This window comes from Monosiga brevicollis, genomic scaffold, assembly GCF_000002865.3.
Source record: "Monosiga brevicollis MX1 MONBRscaffold_16 genomic scaffold, whole genome shotgun sequence".
Lineage (NCBI taxonomy): Eukaryota > Choanoflagellata > Craspedida > Salpingoecidae > Monosiga > Monosiga brevicollis.
Genome location: NW_001865053.1, coordinates 591,810 through 614,278, shown reverse-complemented (window position 1 = coordinate 614,278; position 22,469 = coordinate 591,810). Strand labels below are relative to the sequence as shown.

Sequence of the window (22,469 nt, the reverse complement as noted above, 5' to 3'; positions counted from 1 at the left end):
AGGCACACACAGAGCGAGTGTAAAAAAAAAAAAAAAATGACACAGACGGCCAGGTCAAGACCAGCTTCACTCATCAGCTGAATTCCCAGGATCACGCCAGCCACCGAGAAAACAGAACCAAAGTGGTCACGCACATGGTCGACAGAATCGACGCGAGCTGTAGCATGCACGACACGCTTACTTTGAGCTAATTGAAGGGGGCAAGATGCAAAAGGTGGCAAAGAAAAAGTGGATAGCGGAAGGAGGAAAGATGACCAACTAGATGCGAAAGGCGGAATAATAAGCAGGCAAACGGCAGGGCATGGGTGCAGACCAGGGTTGAAGTGAGGGTAATTGTGGAAAGCAAGGGCCAATTGGCAACCCGCGGGTGAAGAGCAATCGAACAAGGAGATGTAAAGGCGCAGCTCGAATGGCGAGACAGCGGTCAAAGAGGGTGGGAGGCAGGTTGCTCTCGCCACAGGCCCACGGGTACACACAGAAACACAACGATACGCAAGCACATGGGCCAACCCCCCTCCCGCCAGAAGCCCAGACTTGGCGGGGGAGGGGCGCAAGGATGCGGCGACAAGGCAAGGGCAAACCAATGCCCGCAGGCAAGCACGACCAGACAACGACCCCAATGTACACCAACCCCAATGTACACCAACCACTCCTCCCCGCTTCCCTCAGCAAGGAAAAACGTGTGTGGATGTGTACACGAGTTGCACGGGAATGGAAAAGACATGAACGAGAGGCACCAGCAGGCAAGCCGCAGAGAAGAGGTGGTGACACCAGCTGCTGGAGGAAGGCGACATGCACACACACACACACACACACAAGAAGAGCTTTGATCCAACCCCCAAGAGGGATGAGGAAAAAGGGCCCGTGGAAAGGAACACAGCGGTATCAAGAGCGTGACCAATCGCTGTCCGCAATTTGGCACCCATCTGGCACCACCGTCACGAAACCGACACCAGGGACGACTCCAACAGCCCAGAGGATGACCAGACCAGGCACACGCACAAGTCGTACTTGCGTTCATACACGTGTGCAAGCATGCATGCATGAAGGGGGTTAAAGTCAGGAGAGCGGTGGTGTGGTATGACCATAATATGACTGTATCAAGTCGTGTCAAGGCGTTGCCTGCGCACAGCCGGCACGCACTCCCGCATACCCAAGGGTTGTTGGTTGGGGGAGGGGAGAGGCGAGGTGGTCTTGTTGGCAAAAGGCTGTGCGATGGACACCCAAAACTCACAAACGCCAAACACACACCACCTCACAAAGTCACAAAACCAAGACGTCACAGCGTAGTTTGTACACAGCATCACTTCAGGGCAAGCGCAGGTTGTTGCAGGTTGTCGGCCCACCGCCGAGTTGAAATAGAAGTCATTCACACTCATCTGGTGTGTGTGTGTGTGTTGTGTTGGGGGAGGGAAGGACCCTGTGTTTGCTCGCACAGTGTCGGAGAAGAAGCCTGGGAATACACATTCACAGACACACACAAACCACACATGCACTCTCTGAAAGCTGCTACCAAGACCTGCCAAACACTGGTGCATCATGGCAACCTACCCATGCGCACAGCTCAAGAAGAGGGTAAACCCAGTCACAAGCTTTCGCGGCACGAATCTCCAAGCAAAGACCCCGCAAGTGCTGTGCTGGCAAAAAATGCGACCCAGAATCAGACCGAGCTGACTTGGCAGTGCTGCAACCGCGTGGAGGATGCCCGCATAAAGAAAACTAACCGACGTGCTCAACAAAGGGGCGGGCCCTCACTGCCTTGCTGCACTCGCGTCAAGCCCAAACCTGAACATCAACATCACAGGAACGTGTACCCCATCCCGTCCTCTTTCTCAGAATTCAATCGTGCACGAAAACCCGCACCACAACGCAACACTGGCTTTGAGATTACGGCACACGTACCAAAAGTCAGGGGTCGCGAGCCCCTCACGCGCGGGCGGCCCATCAACGCTGGCTAGTGATTGGGACGAACAGGGAGGAGCCAACCGCAAGCTGGATGGCCCACCCCCTTGCGGTCAAAGCAACTGGCGGTCGCCTCGGGCTGAGCGGACGAAGTGTGGACGGAGAAGTTGATGGCAACCACGACGCGCCAGCTAGCAAAGATGGTCCTGGAGAGAGCGAGCGCGCGCGTGTGTGTGTGTGTGCGATTGTGATGGCTCTCAGTCCTGTCCGCCCTTGATGACATATGAAATCCATGCCGGATCGAGCAAGCGAGATGGCCCACAAGACATGCACACGCGTGTCCTTGACTTCGTTTCGGTTTCGGTTTCGGATGGACTTGGTCCTATGGGTGATCGCCCTGATGAAGGAAGACCAGTCCCGTGTCCGCTTGGGCTTGGAGAAGGTGCACGAAACGCCGAGAGCGTCCACAAAGAGGACACCTTTTTTTTTTAATCGCGTTTTCCTGCGCAGCCGCTCCTCCTTCCGGCCACCCGAGAGCACAGGCGCAAGCCATGCTACCTTGCAATGCATGTCGCGCAGGTGCATGCGGGCATCAGGCAGCCAAGCGAGGGAGCGTCAAGGTTAATCGCGCCAAGGATTTCATTTTTTGTGACCATCACGCTTTTGGGACATGCAGAAAGTTTTCTTGAAGATGAATTCTGCGTTTACAGATGCTAGGCATGTCCTGATCACCGCAGCCAGCGCCACACACAACGACCCACAGAGCTTCTCCTTATTCAGATGGCTGATCCAATGCGTCGTGGGTGGGTATCCCTTTACCTTGGGGCTTCCACTGGCGCTGCGGGCGGCATCCCTGACACCAACACGAAGCGTATGACCATCGACGCCCAAGTCATTGGGTAGAGGCAGATCTCAAAGCCATGATCATTCATCTGCGCGGCCCACTGCCAGGCATCCCACTGCGCAGGTCCAGGAAGACCGCGGGTCTAACCCCCCGTGCATTGGGGGTGCAGCGTCATGATCACTGGCGACCGCGCTCGCGCGCACAGAACACATCCTGTCCAATTTACATTCTACCGTTTGTGCCACGTTGGAGCCGGGTTACTTGACGCTGCAGCGTCAGTGGCCAGAAATTGGCCAGACTTTCAACGGCCTCACCATACTCGACGCTACTGCCTGCACACCCATGGCCGTGCAGAAAAGAGTTAAGCGCTGTTGTACTTCGGGACTTCGTCATGCAGACCCTGGCATGGCAATCTCGGTGCCTGCGCGACTTGCCACTGCTTTGTGATTTCAGCTTTTACAGCAACGCCAGCACACACCGGTGGCAACGCGTGCAAGCATGACGGTCTCTACATCGACATGGCACAGAACAAGGTCTCCTGCTGGCATGGACTTGGGCCAAAATTTTCTGTTGAAGATTGTCTGAGACATCCACATTGAGCCAGACTCCACGAGAGCCACTGGTGGCTGGGTGACCTGTTGCCAATCAGAGTTCACACTGGGTCGAATTACTTTCAGGGAAGAGCTGTCGCAAGAAATTTCATCTCTATTTGCAGGAAAAGGGAGGCGTAACCGGAAGAAGAAGCAGGGAGAAAAATAGGGGAAAGGAGCACACGACCCGGACGCCGACACACAAACATTCACATGCGCACGCGCACATGCGCCTTGACAAGCCCCAGGCCAGCACCCAATAGGGCCGAGTAAGATGCAGTGCCGTCGCCAGGACGAGCACAACCACTGACAAGTGATATAGACGATTCGCACGGCCGTAAAAGTATTCACCGCCCTTGACGACTACCAAAAATGATCTGGAGCCGACCGAAAAAAGAGGAGAGGGGGAAAAAAATAAAGAGAGCCGCGCGAGAGCACAAGAAGAAGGCTCACAACTCGTACACCAGGTCAGGGAAGGGAGAAGAATAAAGGGGCTGAGGCACATGAACATGGACGGGAATCACATGATGGATGGCACACGTGTCCATCGACACAGCGCAGGGCGGCAAACGGCATATGCCAGAGCAAGCACGAGCGTCTTAGAGCTTCTTGACAGTATCAAAATTCTCAAAGGCCGACTGCTGGTTATCGCTGATGGGCGCACCATCCTCGGGTGTCAGGATGGGGTTCTCCGAGGTAAAATAAGAGTCAAAGTTGCCGACGTCATCCTCGCCGCGCACCTTTGGTACAAAAGGCGGATCAATCGTCTTCGCCTCCAAGGCTTCCCAATCAATCGAGTGAAACCAAGGATGGGCCATCACGTCCTTGCCATCGTTGACCGCACCACCCAGTCGCGTCGATGGCTCCTTGTCCAACAGTCGGCTGATGCAGTCGGCGGCCTCGGCACTAAAATGTGCGGGAAAGGTCACCTAAAAGTGCACCAAGAAGATCCGGCACGTTGAGCATTGGTGAGCTCAGCCTTCCAACCCCACGGAACGGAAGCAATGGTCCAACAGAGAAATTCCCACATGTGCGCAGTTTGAATGTATGTAGTCGATATAATATCATACCTCTTGCGTGAGAATGAGGTTAAAGAGCTTTTCGTAGTCACGGCTGTTGAACGGCAGCGCACCGGCCAACATTTCGTAGGAAATGACACCAAGACCCCACCAATCGACGGCACGGCCGTACTCCGAATCCACTGTGTGATTGACGCACCCAACCAAGTCAGCACGTGAGCCAAAGACAAGGACACATCACAGGACGAGGCACCCTCAAAAGGCCACGTGAGACGGATCAGGTGCAGAGCAAGCAACAACTCACCAATGACCTCGGGCGCCAGATATTCTGGTGTGCCCACAAAGGTTGTGGTCTTGTCACCATAGTGAATCTCTTCCTTGGCAAGGCCAAAATCCGTGATCTTGATGTGTCCTTCGCTCGACAACATGACGTTTTCCAGCTTCAAGTCACTGCAGACACGAGGGGGCAGGGGTGGGGGGGGGGGATGTAAGAGAAAGATTCAAGAAAGAAAATCATCTCACCGGACAAGTCGGGATAGCGTAACCATCTGGCCACCCGAAAGCAAGCGGGTGCCCAAAATCATGAATCGTACCGATAGACGATGCCTTCCGAGTGCATGTACGTGAGCGCGCTGGTGATCTCCGACGCATAAAAGCGGACACGCTCTTCGGAAAAGCGCTTCTCCTTGCGCAAGTGATAAAAGAGCTGTGATGATGGCGGGGTGATAATGAACAGCAGGCCAAGCCGAGTCAGTAGCAGAGACAAGTGAAGGCACTCAAGGGGCCACCGATGGGAGGGCGCGATGCCAAGGAAGCGGCGGTTGCGGGGTGGTGCTGGTGGCCTTCATACCTCGCCTCCATTGACGTATTCCATCACAAAGCAGAGGAGCTCGGGAGTCTGAAAGCTAAAGTGGAGCGAGGTCAGGAAGGGATGGGAGGCCTTGGCCAGGACGCTGTTTTCCGTAAGGGTGTGAGCCAGCTCATCCTTCTCCAGCACCATGCTCTTCTTGAGCACCTTCATGGCATAGATCTGGTGACAAGCATGGAAGAAGCGTTAGCACGCACGAGGAAGATGGCGATTGTAAATGATAGGATCAATGCCAGGTCGAGCGAACATGGGTCAACAAGCAAAAAAAAAGGAGACGCAGCTCCGTAGACAGGTCAAAAAGGTGAGCCACACGCACGCGAGGCCGGGCCATTGCATACCTTGCGGTTGAGCTTGAGACGGGCGAGCATGACCTTGCCAAACGTGCCCTTGCCCAGGACCTTGAGAAGCTCGAACGAGTCCATGTCCATCTCAATGGCCTCGGGGCGGCCACCAATGAAGGACATGGCACGATATTCGGACCGCATATCTGCGGGCTGACTCTCGTCGACGCGAGCCTTGACCTACGGCCCAAGTTGATTCGGGTCAAAAGGCGGCACAAAGGCGACAAGCCGGTACGTTTGGGTGTGCATGCATTCCAAGGTTGAAATACGTACATCGTTGATGGCTTGGATCCAGCCTTCGCGCTCTTCCAGTGTTTCGGTGTAAAAGGTGCGCTCAATGATGCGCGTCATTTGCACGAAGCGAATGCTAAAGCCAAACTTGCCCGATTTGTCGTCGTCTGTTACGCCCAGCGTACAATCCTTGATCTATGCGTTGGGCACGTTGTGCGTTGTCGTGTGAGACTCCTTGCCGGTGCTAGCCATCTTGGTGGCGACGAGACGACCGAGTCGTGCCCTTGCACTGTATGCGGCACACCACGGGGCCTGGCGGAGGATACACACCTCAAAGAGGTTGACCGGCGGATCCGTGGGAGTCATGGGACGGTTCTTATAGCCACGGAAGGTGCCGTCATCTCGCAGGATGAACCAGCTGCCCTCGAGTACGAAAGCGAATGTGTGAGATGAACAAAGGTGCGGTGAGGTGAGCGGAGAGAGTCAGTCGCCGAGGGTTCGACTACAAAGACATTTGGCTGGCATGGGTCTGGCCCGAGAGTAGACGCACCGCACACGCCAGGTGGAAATGTACTCGCCACGCTTGAGCAACTTGCCCTCCTTGATCACGCGTGACTCCATGGCTGGTACATTGAGTTTTGAAGGCGTTCCTTTCTGAGGGAGCCACACATAAGGCACAACAAATGAGGAGGCGTCGCGCGCGGGAGGAAGACATGACAAGAAAAGCTTTGAGTTTGAACAACGAGAACCCAATTGTGGTGCAACACAGGACCACCGCGCGCCTTGCTCGGAGAACACACGCACGACACCCGCAACGCCAAGAGAGAAGGCACAAGAGAGAGAGGGAGAGAAACGCAGAAGCCCGGAAGAATGAGTCTTATGTTTTTCCAGGACGACAGTGAACCGAGAGGTCGGACTCTTCCATCTCAAGCAAGGTTCACAAAGGGCCACACGTACGCGTACACATGCCAAGGGGAAGAAGACCATGAGAGGGTCTTGGCCCACGTCCATTAAAGCGACGAGGGGCAATGACTGCACCGTGTCCCCAACAGACGTTGAACCCCCACCGCACACCTTGCCCCGCCCCCCGCCTCAAGCCCGGACCTGAAAAACAATACCACCCAGCACTTCATACCCCTGGGGGTTCCAAGTCGACACAGCACACACACAGCACACACACACACACACACACACACACAGCACACACACTAACAATTTTCCATTGCAAATATCATTCACCCCTCGCCCGCCCCGCCACTGACCGACCGACTGCCATTCAACACCCTTGGTCGCCAAAACACCATCACAAAGACAAAGAGAGAGAGACACACACACATAAGAGAGAGAGAGAGAGAGAAGACTTTTGTACCTTTTCAAAATGAAAAGCAGACAGAGACAGAGAGACAGAGACAGAGAGAGAGACCAAACAACAACAACAACAACAACAGCAACAGCAACAACAAGAGGTGTAGTTAAAGGTGTAACTTTATCACACATAGGGTCATGTCATGTCGACGCTGCATAATGTTGCTCCTTAGGACATGCAGGCCAGCTTGGACTTTGCGTTGGGGGGGAAAAGGGGGACGACGACCGCTGGGATGTTGTTGGCCAAGCTCAGAGCCATCGTCTTCCCCCTCGCCGGGCGATGAGCCCACCATAAAACCTTCTCACTGCCGTCTCCGCCGTCTCCGCCGTCTCCGCTGGCCATCGAGCCCCGCCCAGTCTCATTCAACAAAACAAAACGCCGGAGACGCCTGGAGACTCAAGCCGCGAATCTCCCAGTCTCCCAGGACCTCCAATCTGCTACCACCCGTCATTGTTGATGACGGATGGTAGGTGACCGTTCAGAGCGCTCGTCCGCTTGTGTGTGTGTGTGTGTGTGTCGGCGGGCTCTCTTCTGCTTCGCAACGGCAGTCGACGATGGATGGATCGAGGGGGGAAGGAAGAGAAGCCAAGGGGTCAGAAGAACTAGGAGGGGCATTTGGCGCAGCAAACGCAGTAGACAGATGCGGTAGTGGCTCAGATCTCAACGTGTGTGCTGTTGAGCGAATGGAAACAGGCACTGACACTGGCAACAGGAACTGAGCCTCACCTCGCCGCTGCGTGTCGTGAATTGGCTAGCAGTATCTGTTCAACATGGCTGCCACTGCCCCTCACACCCTGCCCAGCAGCCGACGTGGCACTAGCGGCCAGCCTCCGAGGTGCAAAGCCCCCCACCCTGCCTCGCGCGCGAGTATCCAGTCACTCCAGTCACCGCGTTCCAGTTGACTCTGTGGTGTCCTGTCATATACCTCGCCCTGCGCAGACGCTTGAGCTTTCAGGACCGTCCACCGCAAGAGTCGGCCGTGGATCGCCGTCCTGAGCTCATGCAGTTTCTGGCCAACGAACTCAGCCGCATGTCTGCGGCCGCAGATGACAATCAAGGCGAGGCTGATGCTGTCATCGAAGTGCTCGATGAATCTACAAGTGAGCTGCCCGCCCATGACGCGCACAGCCGTTCCTCTTTCGCATGGCATCCCCGCTGTGAAACGTTGTGATTGCAAAGCCCTGCTTGGCGAAGGGAGAGATGCTGCTTTCTCGACCCTCGACCTGACGCCTCGCCGCCATCATCTGCCATAGCAGCCTCCCAAGGAGAGCGTCCGAGTGCTACCCAGGAGGCAGCAGATGAGAATGATGACCAGGGCGATGATGAAGACGCTGACACTGACATTGACTGGGACACCATCCAGGTTTGTGCCTTGCTCCTGCACACCATTTTGTCGACTTTGAAGCTTCTGTCCCCTGGTCCAGCAACTTTTGTTTTTATATTATATCTCAAGTGAGACGGCTCTGACTCTTCAGATGATCCAGAACATGCCGGATGAGGTGTTCGCCCAGCTGGACCCCAACACGCGCCAACAAGTCATGCATCTCCGGGGCAAGGTGGGTTGTCGCTGCCCAGGGACCGTTGCTAGCATACCCGTTCGTCCTCAATGCCAGTGCATCGCCGCCGTACCCCGGCTCAACTTGTTCCACTTAGTTTGCCGACCTTCAGCAGAAGCAAGCCCAGTTGCAGGCCTTGCGCGATCAAATGGCCATGCTCACCCTCATGGCTGAGCGGGCAGCAGCTGAGGAGGCACAAAATCAAGACATCGACTATGACGAGGAAGAGGAACAACCCCCCGAGTATGCAGAGGACGAGGCCAATGCCGATGATGATGAAGCCGACATGGCCGCGCTAGTCGCCGCGCAGGATTTGACCAGTAACTTTGATGACATGCTCAGTGGAGCCGCCGCTCAAGGTGCCTCACCCGAACAGGTGAGCATCGCTTCATGTTTTGCCGGCACTCTTTCGATAAAAGCTGGCCACGCCCGAAACCCTCGCTGCTCTCATGTTCACCCACTGCCTATTTCTATGACGCAACAGTTGGCCGTGCTGCGGGAGAAGTTTGAACAGCTTCAGCGCCTCAAACAAGAAGCACAGCGCCTGTTTGAGCTAAAAGATCATCTCACTCGCCAAGCCGCTGCCATGCAAGACATGCAGGACGCTGATGAGGAGGAGGGTGACGAAGATGTGGATGACGAAGAAATTGACGAAGAGGAAGAAGCCTTCGCCAATGCCAATGGTGCGTGTCCCCACCCACCATCTCCCCTCTAGACTGCTCGTTGCCCCCTTCCTCCCTAGCTCGCTTTTGCGTACATGCGTACACATCTGCACACATACACATGCACACCCTGCTTGCTGACTGGCGCCGATAGATCCCACAACCCGGATTCGAGCCATGCTCGCTGAAGCACAGCAGCAAGGGCAACAGCTGCAACAGCTTCGGTGCGTCATGACGCGCCCATGGCCATCGCCACACCCGCACCACCGCGTTGTTCCTCACACTGGATTGGATCAGATCCCACATGGCATCCACTGCCGATGCCACGGCAAGTGCAGCAGCTGTCGACCGGGGTGATGCTACCGAAGAGGACCGCCAAGTTCTCATGGCTGAGCTTTCGCGCCAACGAGTAAGTTCCACGCGAGCCTGAACAGCTACCCATGCCTGGAAATCTCACACTTGATTTCTGTTGCACCTGAAAAAACATTTGTACAGGCGCTTAAGGATCAACTTGAGGACAAACTCAAACAACTTCATGCGTTGCAGGCCGAGGCTGACCGCTTGCGTCGCGTCAAACAAGAGGCTGACACGCGCTACAAAAGCCAATTGGAGGAGTACGAGGAGCAACTGGCCGCTACCGAGGCCCAAGGCACGCCTGAGCGCCGCCGCGTTCGCTATGCTGCTGATGGACCCGCCGCGTCAGCTACCTCCCCCTCCACTGCTGCTGCGGCTGCCACTCTGCAGCGCATGGAGGTGAGTACGCACGCCTCGGCTAACGGACACACACCGCACACTCGACGCATCAGGCCGCATTTGACGTCGCTTACGGGGGTTTGTTAGGCCATGATGTCACAATTGCAAGGCTATAAGGCAATGAAGCGAGGAGAGGCGCCCGAGTCACGCTTCGCCAGCGGTGGGTGCCGCAGTGGCTGCTGCATCCAATGTCATAATGTGCCACCCTCATCACTGGCCTGCCGTTGTCATCATTTGGCCGAGCAGATGCGCAATGGGCTGTGCTGGCCCAGCCAATCCGTCCAGAAGAAGCCTTCAATGAGGAACACGATGGCTCTCAGGCGGATTTTCTTCCTGGGCGCATTTCACCACGCTCGGGATCTGTTTCCATGGCTCCTCTTACCAATGCCACAATCCACACCCAAGACTTGGAAGAGGTGCGTCGCGCCCCTGTTTTGGTCTCCATGGTTTAGTGCTTGGTCTCGGAAATTTTATTCGTCTTCTCATGTAACTCCTATTGGTTCCTCTTGGTAGTTGGAGGAGGAACGTGTGGCACAAGAGCAAATGCAGTTTGATGATGTCATGGCTTCAGCTTATGATGGTATGTTGCATCACTTTTTTCCCAAACATCCTTTCTCACTCTTTCACTCGATCCTACTCTACTCGTCTCGTTCTGCCCTCACGTCCCTGCTCCAATGCAGACCTAGAGAGTGCCATGGCTACGCAACTCGTGGCCGCGCTGGAGTCAAGGTCGCGCCCAAATGGGGTTGCTCGCGAGCCCTTGGCCATGTACTTGGAGGAAGATGATTATGATGTTGACGAGGACGATCAAGACGAGGATGACCAAGACGAGGACGATGAGGAAGACGATATCATCCTCCTGGACAACGAGGGTGATGATGCCGATGCCTCGGAGGGCGATGCTTACGTTGCTCCACATCGGCGCGACTCGCTCATTGCTGACTTGGGCGCGGTCAGTTGCCCTGCCTTCTCGTTTCAATAACTGCGCTTACCCAACAAGTGTGTAGTCTCTGGCTCACGAGCTCCACGCGTGTTACAGCTTCGCCAACGAACCAGCAACTTGCGCAACCAAATTCGATTTGTCAAAAGTGCCAGCGTAAGCCCTACCTTTGGCCCTTTCTCTCTCTCTCTCTTTTTTTTTTTTTTTTTTCCCTTTACAAAATGCTGAGCCAATGACGCCGTTTGCTCACAACTATCTTGTTGGGGCACTGCAGATTGTAGATGAGGACGAGTTCAATGACACGTCTGACTCGCCAGCCCCACGCCATATGGATGTTTATGATCCGTAGGTCCTTGTAACCATTTGCATTTTGAGCTTTGCTTCGTTTTGGTTGGGGCGACCAGCGCGGGCACGTCTCATCTGTTTTGTACATCCAGCGAGGAGCGTCGCCGCGAGGAGCTTCACAATTACAACCTGGCCATGAGCTTTGCAAGCATGCTGGACCCAAGCGACCGTGCCGACTTTTTCGCCATGTTTTTCACACGCTTCCGTCAAAATCCTTATGGGGCTTTTGCTGAGGCGGCCTGTGCATACTCTTTGATCGCCGCTGACCTTCACCAAGGTCAAGGTTCGTCTTGAGGCTGCTCCTCATACTTCCTTTCAACATTGTGGAAGACTGGACGCCGCAAAAAGACGCTGCGCTCGCCCATGATCTGATTGCGTGTTAGAATCTTCAAACATTTTGCTTCCTTGTGCCTGTGGCTCTCGCCGTTTCCATGCTCTTGTCCACCTGTGCTCTGCGCTGATTTCTGCATATTGGCTTTTGATGTGTTCTCATGTCTCTTTCAGCTCTCTGATCGCCTCTCCAAATGTCTGTGTGTCTCTGTGTGTGTCTGTGGGTTTTGCTTGCTTTGTGGAGCCAATTACACGACTCGCTGTGATTGTCAGCCTGTTGCAAACCTTGTCTTGATCTTCAGATAGCCTCTGTCTCAATGCTGCCATGCATCGTCGCGTCGAGGCAGGGAGCAACGGGGACATGGCATCGTCGAGCCTGCTTGTGGATGCGGCCGTGGGGCCTGAGCCGAGCCAGGAGGACGCACAAGCTCAATCATACAACGAGCAACGTGAACAAACGGCGCAACATCTCAGAATGGCCGTCTACGATGAGGTATCGTTGATCTCAAGGTGTTCTTCTCCTGCCCTCTGCATCCAATACTCTCTTCCTTGGGACCACACGGGCCAAAATCAGCGACAAACAAGAAAGTTGTTCATCACTCTTGCAGCACCATTGTGTGACACAAGAAGACCATGCATCAATGACTGTCCTGCCAAAAGGCCACCTTCGCAGTGCGGTGGTGGTTCTGTTGCTTCGTCTTTGCAACGGAACCCAAAAGAAAGAAAGACAATAGAAAAGGGGGTTCACTCCTCTCTCAGAGAGAGAGAGAGAGCATCTGAGCAGGTGGTATGGCTTTTGCTGATCCATGTGGCGCCTATAGGTGGCCACGGTGATCACTCTAAACGAGGACCGGCCCAACTTTTTGCTACGCGTCTTTCATGCCCTGCAGGTGCATTGAAGTAGCCCCGTTCAGAAAGCCAGATGCTCACGTCAAACAGAGTGTGTGGCATCATCACGGGACGATTGTGGTCGATAGGGGATGGACAACGACTATGTGCGCCAACGCGCCATTGAGGCTCTCGATGCAATTGCCAGCGATTATCTACACGATACAACGATTGACGTGCGTGCTGGGGTTGCGGCATGGTGCATGGCTGGGGACGTGCTTGGGGCTTCTGCTGACAGAAACTTATGTTGCGTAGACCCTCGGTCCGGCTTCAGCGTCGGGCACTGCAACTGTGCAGCAGCTTCTCGCCAACAGTTTGGAGCGGGGTCGGTGGTTGAGTGACCGTGCCACCTTGGACCTCAATGCCTCGCAGGGCACCGCTTCATATCGTGGCCTCTACGATGAAGCTCTCAGCGCTGTTGAAGATGGTAGCATGAACAGTCAGGACGACAACACAGACCGAGGTAGTGATGTGGAGGCAAGCCCGACTCCAGCACAGCCACGCCCCAGCTTGCCCCGGGTTTTTGGTCATTCTCTGGATCAGGTCATCCACACGTTGCAAGCGCCCCGCGAGGTGAGTTCTCCTCTTGGCTGTCTGGACGGGACAACTGGCGTGCCACTCATTCATTGATATGCTGCATGCGCAACGCTCTTGGGGGACAGGGACAGGACTTGGCTGAGGAAGATGAATCACACATGCTGGTCGACGAGTTTCGTGCTGAGTTGGTCTTGCACCGCGAGGTTTGTGGCCATTCAGTGGTTGTTATTGCTGCGCTGTTTGTTATCAGCTGCCCCATGGGGTTGAAATGATAATGCACTGTGGGCTTTGCTAGATTATGGACGTCATTCATGACGCGGTCGATGTAGCGCCAGAGGACGCCGTGGTTGATGCATCGGTCATCGATGCCATTTGCCATGTAATTCAACGCGCTGGTGAAGCTTTGGCCGATGTTGAGGAGGATGCAGATGCGCGCGTGCCCGCTGCCGCTACTGCTGAAGCCGAAGAGTTGAGCGGCGAGAGCATGGTACGCAAGGCATTATTGAAGAGGAGCGAGTAGGCAGGGTCAATAGCAAGAGGAAAAGAGGGGGCAAGGGAGGCGAATCAAGAGCTGAGCCTTGTGGGCTCGCATCAACGACTCATTGGTCATATCGCGCTTGGCGTTGGTACTGCGTGGTCATCATGGCTAGATTTCGTTGGCAGCCCGTGGTGTTTTGCAACTCTATGAAGATGAGTTCTTGACTGATTCGACTCGTGTCCGCCTCCTTGCGGATCTGGAAACCGTGTTGTATGACGAGATGATTTTTGATCATTTTATCGAGCAAGTGGATCGATCTTTTGCGGTAAGCAACCGCTCGTTTGCCTCGTGGACATGCAAAACGGGGCAGTGTGTACTCTTCGCCCAGCCAAGCTTGGGCACTTGCGCGTTGCCAGAACCTGCGTACCTGTCTTGACCTGATAGTCAGATGACAACTCCTGACTCTCTCCTGTCGTCTGGTTTCATGTTACGTCACAGGAGGAGATTGCTGAAGTTCGAACGGCCATTGATGGCCTCAAGGGAGATGAGTCGCAACTTTTGCGGTGCGTACCTGGCGTTGTTCCTGGTTGAATGTCTCGAACTGAGACTGTGCATGCCTTGTTGGATCACGTTATGCTATTTATGCATTGTATGGAACACGCAGGAGGCGTTTCTTGGACATGAAGCGCTTGCGTGAGGAGCGCATTCGCCGCTATCAGACGTTGATTGAGGAGCGTCGCGTGGCCTTGTCCGGGACGGGCTCGGCTACTGCTGAGGGTTCATCGCGTCCCAACACCAGTGCCCAGAACGATGCTTCTGACTCGGAATTTGACGATGTAGTAGAAGAGGCTTGGCGCAGGTCGGGCAATGACCAAGGGGTGGATGAGGATTGTGAGTACAACTTTGATGGCAACAATGACGATGACGATGACGACGATGAAGCGAATGAGGACGATGAGGATGTCAATGATGATATCGATGATGATGTGGATGATGATGTGGATGATGACGAGGATGATGATGATGATGATGATGATGATGATGATGAGGACGACGAGGATGATCAGGTCGGAGAGCTCTCTGGTGCCATGCAAGCAGCTCGCAAGCGGGCCGAATCTTATCAACTGACGCAAAGCGAGCTGGGCGAAGAGTCTGGCGCAGACTCCGCCGAGGCCATGAGTGATGGAGCTCCTGATGGCGTACAGAGAGGACTCTTCGACATAACCCTGGATGACTTGCCAGCTGACTTTCGCCTTGACAACGACGCTCTCGATGCGTTGACGCAGTCGGTACGTGCATATAGCGCGCAGCCACGACCAATCATCTGGCTGGTCTTCCAGCGCACATGCAAATGGACCTGCAACCGTGCGTGCTGAATCCTTCTTGTGTGAATAATCTGATCTGATTCGTATGGTGCTCCATAGATGGCTTTGGATCTGGCAGAAAACCCAGACTTGGCAGCTTTGGCGCGCGCTGACTTTGGTGATGCGGCATCACCGCTCGCCTTTGGCCGTGCTGCAGGCAGGACCAAGAAGCACGACGATGACGAAGACGAGGATGGCGAGGAGTATGACGAAGATGAGGACGAAGACCAGTATGGCGAGGAAGATGAAGACGAGTATGACCAGGAGGATGCTGAAAGCGATGGCTACTTTGACCACGATGAAGATTTCCTTGATGAACATGACTCGCCGGTCGAGGGTGCGCTTGATAGTGCTTCAACGCCAGCAACAGACGGGGACCCAGACATGAGCAGTGCGACCGTGGCAGAGTTTAAGCCACCCACCAACGCGATTGAGCCGACTGTCGCTACCGAAGATGATTGACTAGCTGTGGGTGGATGGCAGGGCGCTATGTTGGCTGCCATTTTGACCGAGGCGCTCCACGCACTCTGGTAGAGCTTTGTACAATAACGACGTCTCGTAAATTTGTCTTGTGAGCATTTTCATGTTAAACTCCGAATTGATGTCAAAGTGGTTGATTAATTTTTGGTGGGTTCCTTGATTTCCAAACACTCACGACGACGTTGTGACTTTCCTCTCAGCTGCCGGCGGCTGGCGTTACGGGTTTGAGACCAGCAACAAGTCAAGTGGGACTAGTCTAACTGCATTCATTTGGGATCGAGTTAGGCAAGTTGTGGTCTTTTAATGGGCCTCTTTTTATCTTTTTTATGACCCTTCTTCTTTTCAACGTTTTATAGTATCAAAATACAATGTGTATTATAACAGGTCCACCTTTGCCTCACCGGAAGCAGAATGATCAAAGCGACTGAAGGTGAGTGCAATTTATGTTAATTAGACATGCTATTACTTGTGCCCCGGGGAAAGGACAGCCCCACCGACGCTCCCCCGACATTCGCGGCAAAGCAGGGCACGTAAACACGCATTCGAATCGTTTGATACGCGGCCGTTTACTGGGAGCTTTCGTCGCATAGCTGGGCTAGATATCGGACTACCGCCCGTACCCATGCACATGTGCTGTGGCAGCGGTACTTGGCTGCAGCATTGCCTACAAGCGGGGATCACCACCAAGGTGAGCCACAACATAATCACAGCAAAAGGGTGTTCAAAAGATATCTTTTTTTTTCAGACTGGCGCCTCGGCAGCATGCACCCATCGTACCCGCAAACTGGTCTTTGGCACATTTCACAGAAGCGGGCGCGAATGAAAAACGTGAAGCGCTGCTTCAGGCAGACAGCACAGAGTTTGTTGGCGTTGATCGCTGCGTACTGTATCGGGCAACGATGCAGAGAAAGAAGGGGCATCACACAAGTAAAGTACGAGTAGTCCACAGAGAGGGGAAGGAACGGGAGTGGGAGACAGAAGAGACATACCGCCTTTGGGTCCGTATCCTGTAACTCGTCCAATTCCGCCTTGAAAAGCATTTTATTGATGTGCTCAAAATCTCCAAAGCCCACAAAAGTACTGCGCACACGAACAAGTAATGTTGCAAAATGAGTTGATCGAGAGGTGAGGAAACAAGGAAACATGCGAGAAAAGTTCTGCATGCCAAGGCACCGGCCATCACGCTTATGGGCGGGAAAGGGGGCGATGCAAGGGCACTGACGGCTTTTGGGGTTCGGAGAGAGGCTCGGGCTCGTCCACCTGAAGGACGGCGCGCTGCTGCATTGATGACGGTGGGGTCGAGTCAGCGCCGCTCTTTGACGCTCGCCCCCGCCCTTCTTCAGAGCCGTTACCGGAATTCGCCTCGTCCTGCACATCGTCCAAAAACCGCGCAGCGTCGTCCACGGCAGCCTCTGCCGCAAAAGCTAGTTGCACCTGCGCGGCAGGGTCCCAGTCGCCCAACAAGTCGGAGAGATCGTCCTCGGCACTTTCTGTGGAGAGTCGAAGCGGGAGGATTGCTCGGCCGTTGACGGTACGCCGGGTGGGCGCGCTTTCGTCCGAGGTCGCGTCAGCAGGGACAGGCAAAGCCTCATACGATGGAAGGCTCTGAAGCGTTGCACGGGAGGAGCGTCGAATGTCTTCGAGAAGTTGCTCGCGTGGTGTCACATAGGGGTCTGGCCCGTCGAGGATGCGCTGCTGAGCCTGTTCATGCGTTTCATTCATTCGACAGGCGTGTACAAGAGTCAACATGAACAACAGGTACGTACAGAGCACATCGCAAGCACAAGTGGGCCCTAATCCTTCGGAGCTTAAAAGAAAAGAAAGGAAAAGAAAAAAATAGCTTACATCACGAAGGCGGGTCGAGCCATTGCCTCGGATTTCTTGCATGAGAGATGCATGTATGTCGCCAGAGCCAGTGGTGTCGGATGATGGAGGGGGGTCCATGGCTGCAGGGATTTCTGAGGCATCCCCCGGCACCTGACATGCCCATAAAACAAAGGGTAGCACGAAGCTTGAGCTGCTGATTGCTGCCAAGACCAACAAAGTCGGGGACGAGATAATTGCAATTGCATTCTACCTGGCTTGCACGCTGGGCGAGTTGATAGAGTTGTTGGAGAATATGCGTGGCTGTGCGTCCATGAGCAGTACTCATTTGCCGTATATCCTGCATCAGTCGCGGCAACAGCCATGCCAATGCAATCACGAACCCTTGAGCTGGACTGTGCGTGGAAGAGTGCAAGAAGATAGCTCAAATCGGCTGATCGTGCGACGCCTTGGAAGCGGGGTGTACCTGGAGGACTTCATCCACACTGGCGCGATCGACAACCTCGTCGTCTGTCATAGCGGAAATTAAGGCTTCCATATCTAAAGAATGGAGCCATGATGAAGTCCAGTGAAGAGTGGAGGCAAGTCCAGGAAAATGAACAGCCATTGATCAAAAGCGGCCCATGCTTTGCGCTTGACGGCGAGGGTGCAGCTTACCCGACGAGAGTTCCGGCTCCTCTTGATCGGACAGGCCGTAGTCGGCAGCCATGAAGAGGGTTGCACCCAGGCCGTACACATGTGTCTGTGCCGTTTTCACGCAGCAAGTCAGGACCAGAGGCGAGAGTTGTTACGAATCGGAAAAAGGTGAACCCATCACGCGCGGGCGGCTGGCAGAGCTCTACCTTGAGCGCGTCAGCTTCCAGCGCCATGTCTTCTTTCACCTCATCAGCCAAGCACTTATCGCGTAAGTCAGCTGGGGCCACATCATCTGCACAATCAGGGGGGTTGGGGGTTGTGCGACATATTTGAGTGGCTGGAATTTTGCTGGCGGGTGCGAGGCAGCAGGGCAACGCAGACCTGTCAGGTTGATCGCGCCCGAGGCCAGAACATGTAGGCTGTATGGCGTCAAAACAAAAGTGGCAATATCATCTTTGGAGGGCAGGCCCAGATCATTTCCACGGGTGTGTAGCGCTTCGGCTGCGCTCTCAGCCAAGGCCCAAAGCTGTTCCTCAGCCAATGCCGAGCCCAGGTTGAGGAGGATGGTCCACAGGGATACCGAGGGATCGTCCTCCATTGTCATGGGCAGCGGTCACGGCTTGCAGTACGGCTGGGAGAGGTGTGGTGTCTAGGGCACGGGCAACTGGCTAGACGTCAGAAGTCGGCTAGCTTCCTTCCAGATTGGTCACCGCGTGACAAGTGCATGGGGCCAGGACCAACGACCGGATCGGTTTGCACGCCACGTTGCACCCAGAGCCCGGTGCTGCCTGGTTGCACGTTGGCGGACAAAGCGTGCCGTGGTCGGCAAGCAGGTGCGATAGAAGAGTTAAACCCCCAAGCACCGCCACTTGAACAAGGCGCTGATGAACATCCGTTCTGCGCAAGCCCACGCACGACGAATGGTGCTGCTGATTTGCCGTTTGGAGGAATGCCAATTCGACGTGGGTGGGAGGAAACCTTTGACAGCTTCCACTGGCACAAGACCCCCCCTAGTCAGAGCATCCACATGCCAGGATGGAGCCACCATGTACCCGTCCCGATCTCCTTCCTGACCCGAGCTCCTTCCTGATTTGCAAATGCCACACCAACACTCTTCCGTCACCACGTCCCCGAAAAATTGGCTTTTTTTGTGGTGATTTCACCCTGTTCGTTTGATTGGGGTTGTATAAGAAATTATCAAGGCTTCGTCAAGACTGTTTTTTTTAATTTTTTTAAAGGGAGCACAGTAGGGATTGTGTGTGTGTGTGTGTGTGTGTGTGTGTGTGTGTGTGTGTGTGTGTGTGTGTGTGTGTGTGTGTGTGTGTCGAAACGGATGTGAAGCGCAGTAGTCGCACTAGAAGCAGGAAGACCAAGTCAGCTGGCGTTTGCCAAGGACGGGCACAGGGTTGAGTAGGAACGGCCCGCATCGTTGTAAAGTGTGTCCGCTCGCACTGACGATTGTATGTGTGTGTGTGTGTGTGAGCAAAGCACCATGAGGTTCCGACAGCGATCAAGCTCGGTGCCGCTGCTTCGGCGCAACAGGAGCGAATTGCAAAGGTATCGTGGTGTCGGGATCTGAGATCGATTGGTCTGCGGCTGCTAGCAGCTACAGTGTTTGCATTAGGCGCACTGCTTGGCACAATCAATTTGGTAGGCTGCCTCTTGGGAGTGAAGAAGTATGGCTTTCATTCATGCAGTCAGCTTTCAATACAACGCGCAGTCAAAACATGATAACACGGCTTTAACAGAAAAACGTGGACAGAAATTGGGTCAAGATCGGCAAACACACCCTTGAGTTGGCTCACTTACGAGGACTTCCGGTCGCCTTGCCCGGCACAGAAATCTTAAACTCAGACAAAAGCTTGCACTTCATACACAGATCGGCAGCGTCAGCCAAGCTAAGCTCCTCCAGCGCAGCCACCAGCTTCTGACGAGAGTCGTCATCCTCTAAAAAGCCCTCCATGACACGTGCCAAAGCAAAACCATCGTGCTTCTTGTACATCCTCGAACTTGGCACTGCACCCTTGTGACGATACGGCTTCAGCGCCCCCGCCTCCACGGCAAAATTGCAGACATAGACAGGGTTGTCGTCGAGAAACCGGCCGAGATCAAAATCAATGAGAAAGGCCGCTGGATGCCCCTCCCAGGCACTGCAAAAAAGAATGTTGCGAGGGAGAATGTCGCCGTGCACAAAGCCAACGCTGTGTATGGCCTCCAATTGGCGGATGACCTGGGCCAGTTGCTCGAGCTTGCTGGGGGGCGCCAGCTCCACGTAAGGGTAGCTGAGCACATGCACGGCAGTTGCAAGCTTCGTCACCTTCCACTCCTGATAGAAGGAGCCCGTCACATCCAGTTGAGCGAGCTTTTCCAGGATTCGGCCGTCGGGCGGGTGGCGGCAATCTGCGGCACGTAAGCCATTGCTCAAAGCACTGCAGAGGCCTGGCAAGCGACCCCAGTAGTCAAAGTGCTTGTACAACACCTTGAGTTGCTTCTCGTCGCTGTAGACCTGCACGCTGGGACCAAACGATTTGTGCAATTGCAAATCTTTCTCGCAGAGGTCCTTAAAAGGGCAAGGAAATGGTTGTCGAGGCAAGAATGGCCGCGATCTTGTTTTCTGCGCGTCAGCCAGCAAGCTTGCCTGATCACCAAGCACAAACTCCTTGCACGCTTGCAAGATGCACTCGACCTGCCTCGAATTTTTGTACAAGCTTGCACACCCGAGGCGCAAAAAAAACACTCCGGAATACTTCTTCTTTTTGTTGGCACTGTCAACCCCAAGTGATGGCAGAAATGATGGTAAGACTTCCTCGACCGCCGCCCAGCGCTCACCAGAAATCGTCAAGACCAGGTATGCGCTCACATGGTCTCCCACCACGTTGATGTTGACAATGGGCCACTCTGTGGACTTCCGGCCATCCAGTCCATTGGACTCGCTGTCGCTCTCATACCGTGTAGCAATGGCTCCCAGTCGCTCGAGTTCATTGGCAACCTGTCCTCCATATTGATGGAAAGGCTGCTTGTCCTTTTTGCACTCGCCCATGACAACAACGTGGTGGTTCTGGTCAAAGCCCGCCCAATCGACATGGGTGTTCTTGTCGCCAATCGAATATTGATGGACAAAGTCCAGGCCAAAGTGGTGCTGCAGCACGATAGTCAATCGGGAAGAAATGTCGCTCTCCTGCTGGAGCTGAGGCAATCGGGAATGTCGCTCAACATCGACCGCCCACTTGAGGTCTTCGATCAACTTCTTGTCGATCGTCCGCTTGTCATCCGCGCAAAGCTCATCGATGTGCTTGACGATTTTCGCTGCGTAGTAGTGGTGACTGCAGGGAAGCTCTGCGACGATGCAACCGAGCTTTTCATATGCATCGGTCAGAGTCGGGGTAGATGAGGGCGCTACTGAGGGCATCGCGTTAGCAACTGATTCTCTTGTTTGCCACGTAAAGCCTGCACACGTGCAATCAAAGACGGTCATGTGAGTGCGGTGGCTCACCAACTGTATGCAGGTGCACCCAACAATGACCGACAGCAGACCTGGAATGGGTGACACACAACGTCAAACACACCTTTCAAGGGAAAATGTTTCTTCATCGTCTGGGGTGAGGTTTCGTTGTTGATAAGACAGACGACAAAGTTATGAAATTGATCATCATTGAATGCCATCATCTTCTTTCGCAGGGCCATGGTGTGGGTCGTAGTGAGGCCGCAAAAGATGTTTTCCAAAATTGCGATCTAGTGAACGCAGATCAAGTGAGGCTGGCGTGCGCAGAGGTGGTAGGTGGTCTCACAGCGAGACGGAGCACGACAAACCTTTTCACTGCACAACGTCCGTTTCTTTTCGAGGCGCTCGGCTTTGCGCTCTTCGGCCTCGGCTTCGCGCGCTGCGGCGTACAGCCGCGCAGTTTCGGCGTTCAGCCGCGCAGTTTCGAGCTCGGCTTCGCGCGCTTTCAGCCGAGCAGTTTCGATTGCTAGCTCGTCTTCGTGTGCTTCGGCTGCTGGCTCTGCGCGCACTTCGGCTGCTGGCTCTGCGCGCACTTCGGCTGCTGGCTCTGCGCGCTCTTCGTCCTCGGTTGCTTGCTCGGCTCGGCGCGTTTCAGGCTCACTTTGGGTGGCTTGCCCTTCGCTTTCAAACTGCCCAGTGGCTCTTTCCACAAGATGCAACCGCTGCAGGTCATCCGATGGATCGTCCATGATGCGGGATGCCAAAGAGCAACGCCCCACACCCCTTCCAAGAAAAAGAAAAAAAAAAAACCAAGAAAAACCCCCAAAAAAAAGAAGAAGAAGAAGAAAAATGCAAGTCGACAAATCTTTCCCGCCATTTCCAACGGCTGCTTATGCGCTAAAATTAGATGATGGCGGGTCTCACAGTGGTCGAGAACGTTTTTTTTGTAATTGTAATTTCGTCGATGTCGAGTGCACAGGGTGCCAAGGCCAACAGATCATTGGCCAAGCTCTTGGCTGTCGTGGACAAGTGCACACCTGTCTCCAACGACATTGATGCAAACAAGTCCGTTC

General features: G+C 54.4%; 4 protein-coding genes across 4 annotated transcripts in view; 1 reads left to right on the top strand and 3 right to left on the bottom strand.

Moving 5' to 3' along the window:
- The window catches only part of MONBRDRAFT_37785 (uncharacterized protein), a gene marked incomplete at its 3' end in the record, with an annotated part of 8,533 nt that extends 2,088 nt beyond the window's left edge, over positions 1-6,445 (bottom strand). The window contains exons 1-9 of the mRNA XM_001747281.1: positions 6,346-6,445; positions 6,126-6,213; positions 5,838-5,990; positions 5,562-5,744; positions 5,206-5,385; positions 4,949-5,061; positions 4,660-4,805; positions 4,407-4,537; positions 4,001-4,265 (exon numbers count right to left, since the gene is read on the bottom strand). Of these exons, the coding sequence (XP_001747333.1) occupies positions 4,001-4,265; positions 4,407-4,537; positions 4,660-4,805; positions 4,949-5,061; positions 5,206-5,385; positions 5,562-5,744; positions 5,838-5,990; positions 6,126-6,213; positions 6,346-6,416 (1,330 nt within the window). The 5' untranslated portion in view covers positions 6,417-6,445. The remainder of the gene's footprint in view (positions 1-4,000; positions 4,266-4,406; positions 4,538-4,659; positions 4,806-4,948; positions 5,062-5,205; positions 5,386-5,561; positions 5,745-5,837; positions 5,991-6,125; positions 6,214-6,345) is intronic.
- A 119-nt stretch (positions 6,446-6,564) lies between these two features.
- Positions 6,565-15,476, top strand: MONBRDRAFT_33155 (uncharacterized protein; the record flags this gene model as incomplete). Its single annotated transcript, XM_001747377.1, has 27 exons — positions 6,565-6,705; positions 7,185-7,261; positions 7,917-7,996; positions 8,101-8,261; positions 8,415-8,524; positions 8,637-8,717; positions 8,815-9,093; positions 9,202-9,400; positions 9,534-9,603; positions 9,677-9,788; positions 9,875-10,132; positions 10,220-10,292; positions 10,379-10,548; positions 10,646-10,712; positions 10,813-11,084; positions 11,172-11,228; positions 11,347-11,417; positions 11,510-11,700; positions 12,050-12,240; positions 12,569-12,637; positions 12,725-12,811; positions 13,008-13,208; positions 13,298-13,375; positions 13,468-13,659; positions 14,149-14,213; positions 14,315-14,939; positions 15,075-15,476. The coding sequence occupies exons 1-27, from the start codon at positions 6,666-6,668 to the stop codon at positions 15,474-15,476; spliced, it is 4,278 nt and encodes a 1,425-aa protein (XP_001747429.1). The 5' UTR covers positions 6,565-6,665.
- A 584-nt stretch (positions 15,477-16,060) lies between these two features.
- MONBRDRAFT_33154 (uncharacterized protein) lies at positions 16,061-18,558 on the bottom strand (the record flags this gene model as incomplete). The annotated part of the gene is made up of 11 exons (XM_001747280.1): positions 16,061-16,101; positions 16,123-16,158; positions 16,272-16,378; positions 16,484-16,574; positions 16,717-17,195; positions 17,340-17,471; positions 17,572-17,658; positions 17,785-17,858; positions 17,976-18,060; positions 18,161-18,246; positions 18,336-18,558. Coding segments are annotated over 11 exons (1,440 nt in total), but the record flags the coding sequence as incomplete, so codon positions are not given.
- A 1,039-nt stretch (positions 18,559-19,597) lies between these two features.
- MONBRDRAFT_33153 (uncharacterized protein) lies at positions 19,598-22,145 on the bottom strand (the record flags this gene model as incomplete). Its single annotated transcript, XM_001747279.1, has 4 exons — positions 19,598-20,514; positions 20,815-21,401; positions 21,521-21,686; positions 21,765-22,145. The coding sequence occupies 4 exons, from the start codon at positions 22,143-22,145 to the stop codon at positions 19,756-19,758; spliced, it is 1,893 nt and encodes a 630-aa protein (XP_001747331.1). The 3' UTR covers positions 19,598-19,755.
- Positions 22,146-22,469: the final 324 nt, after the last annotated feature.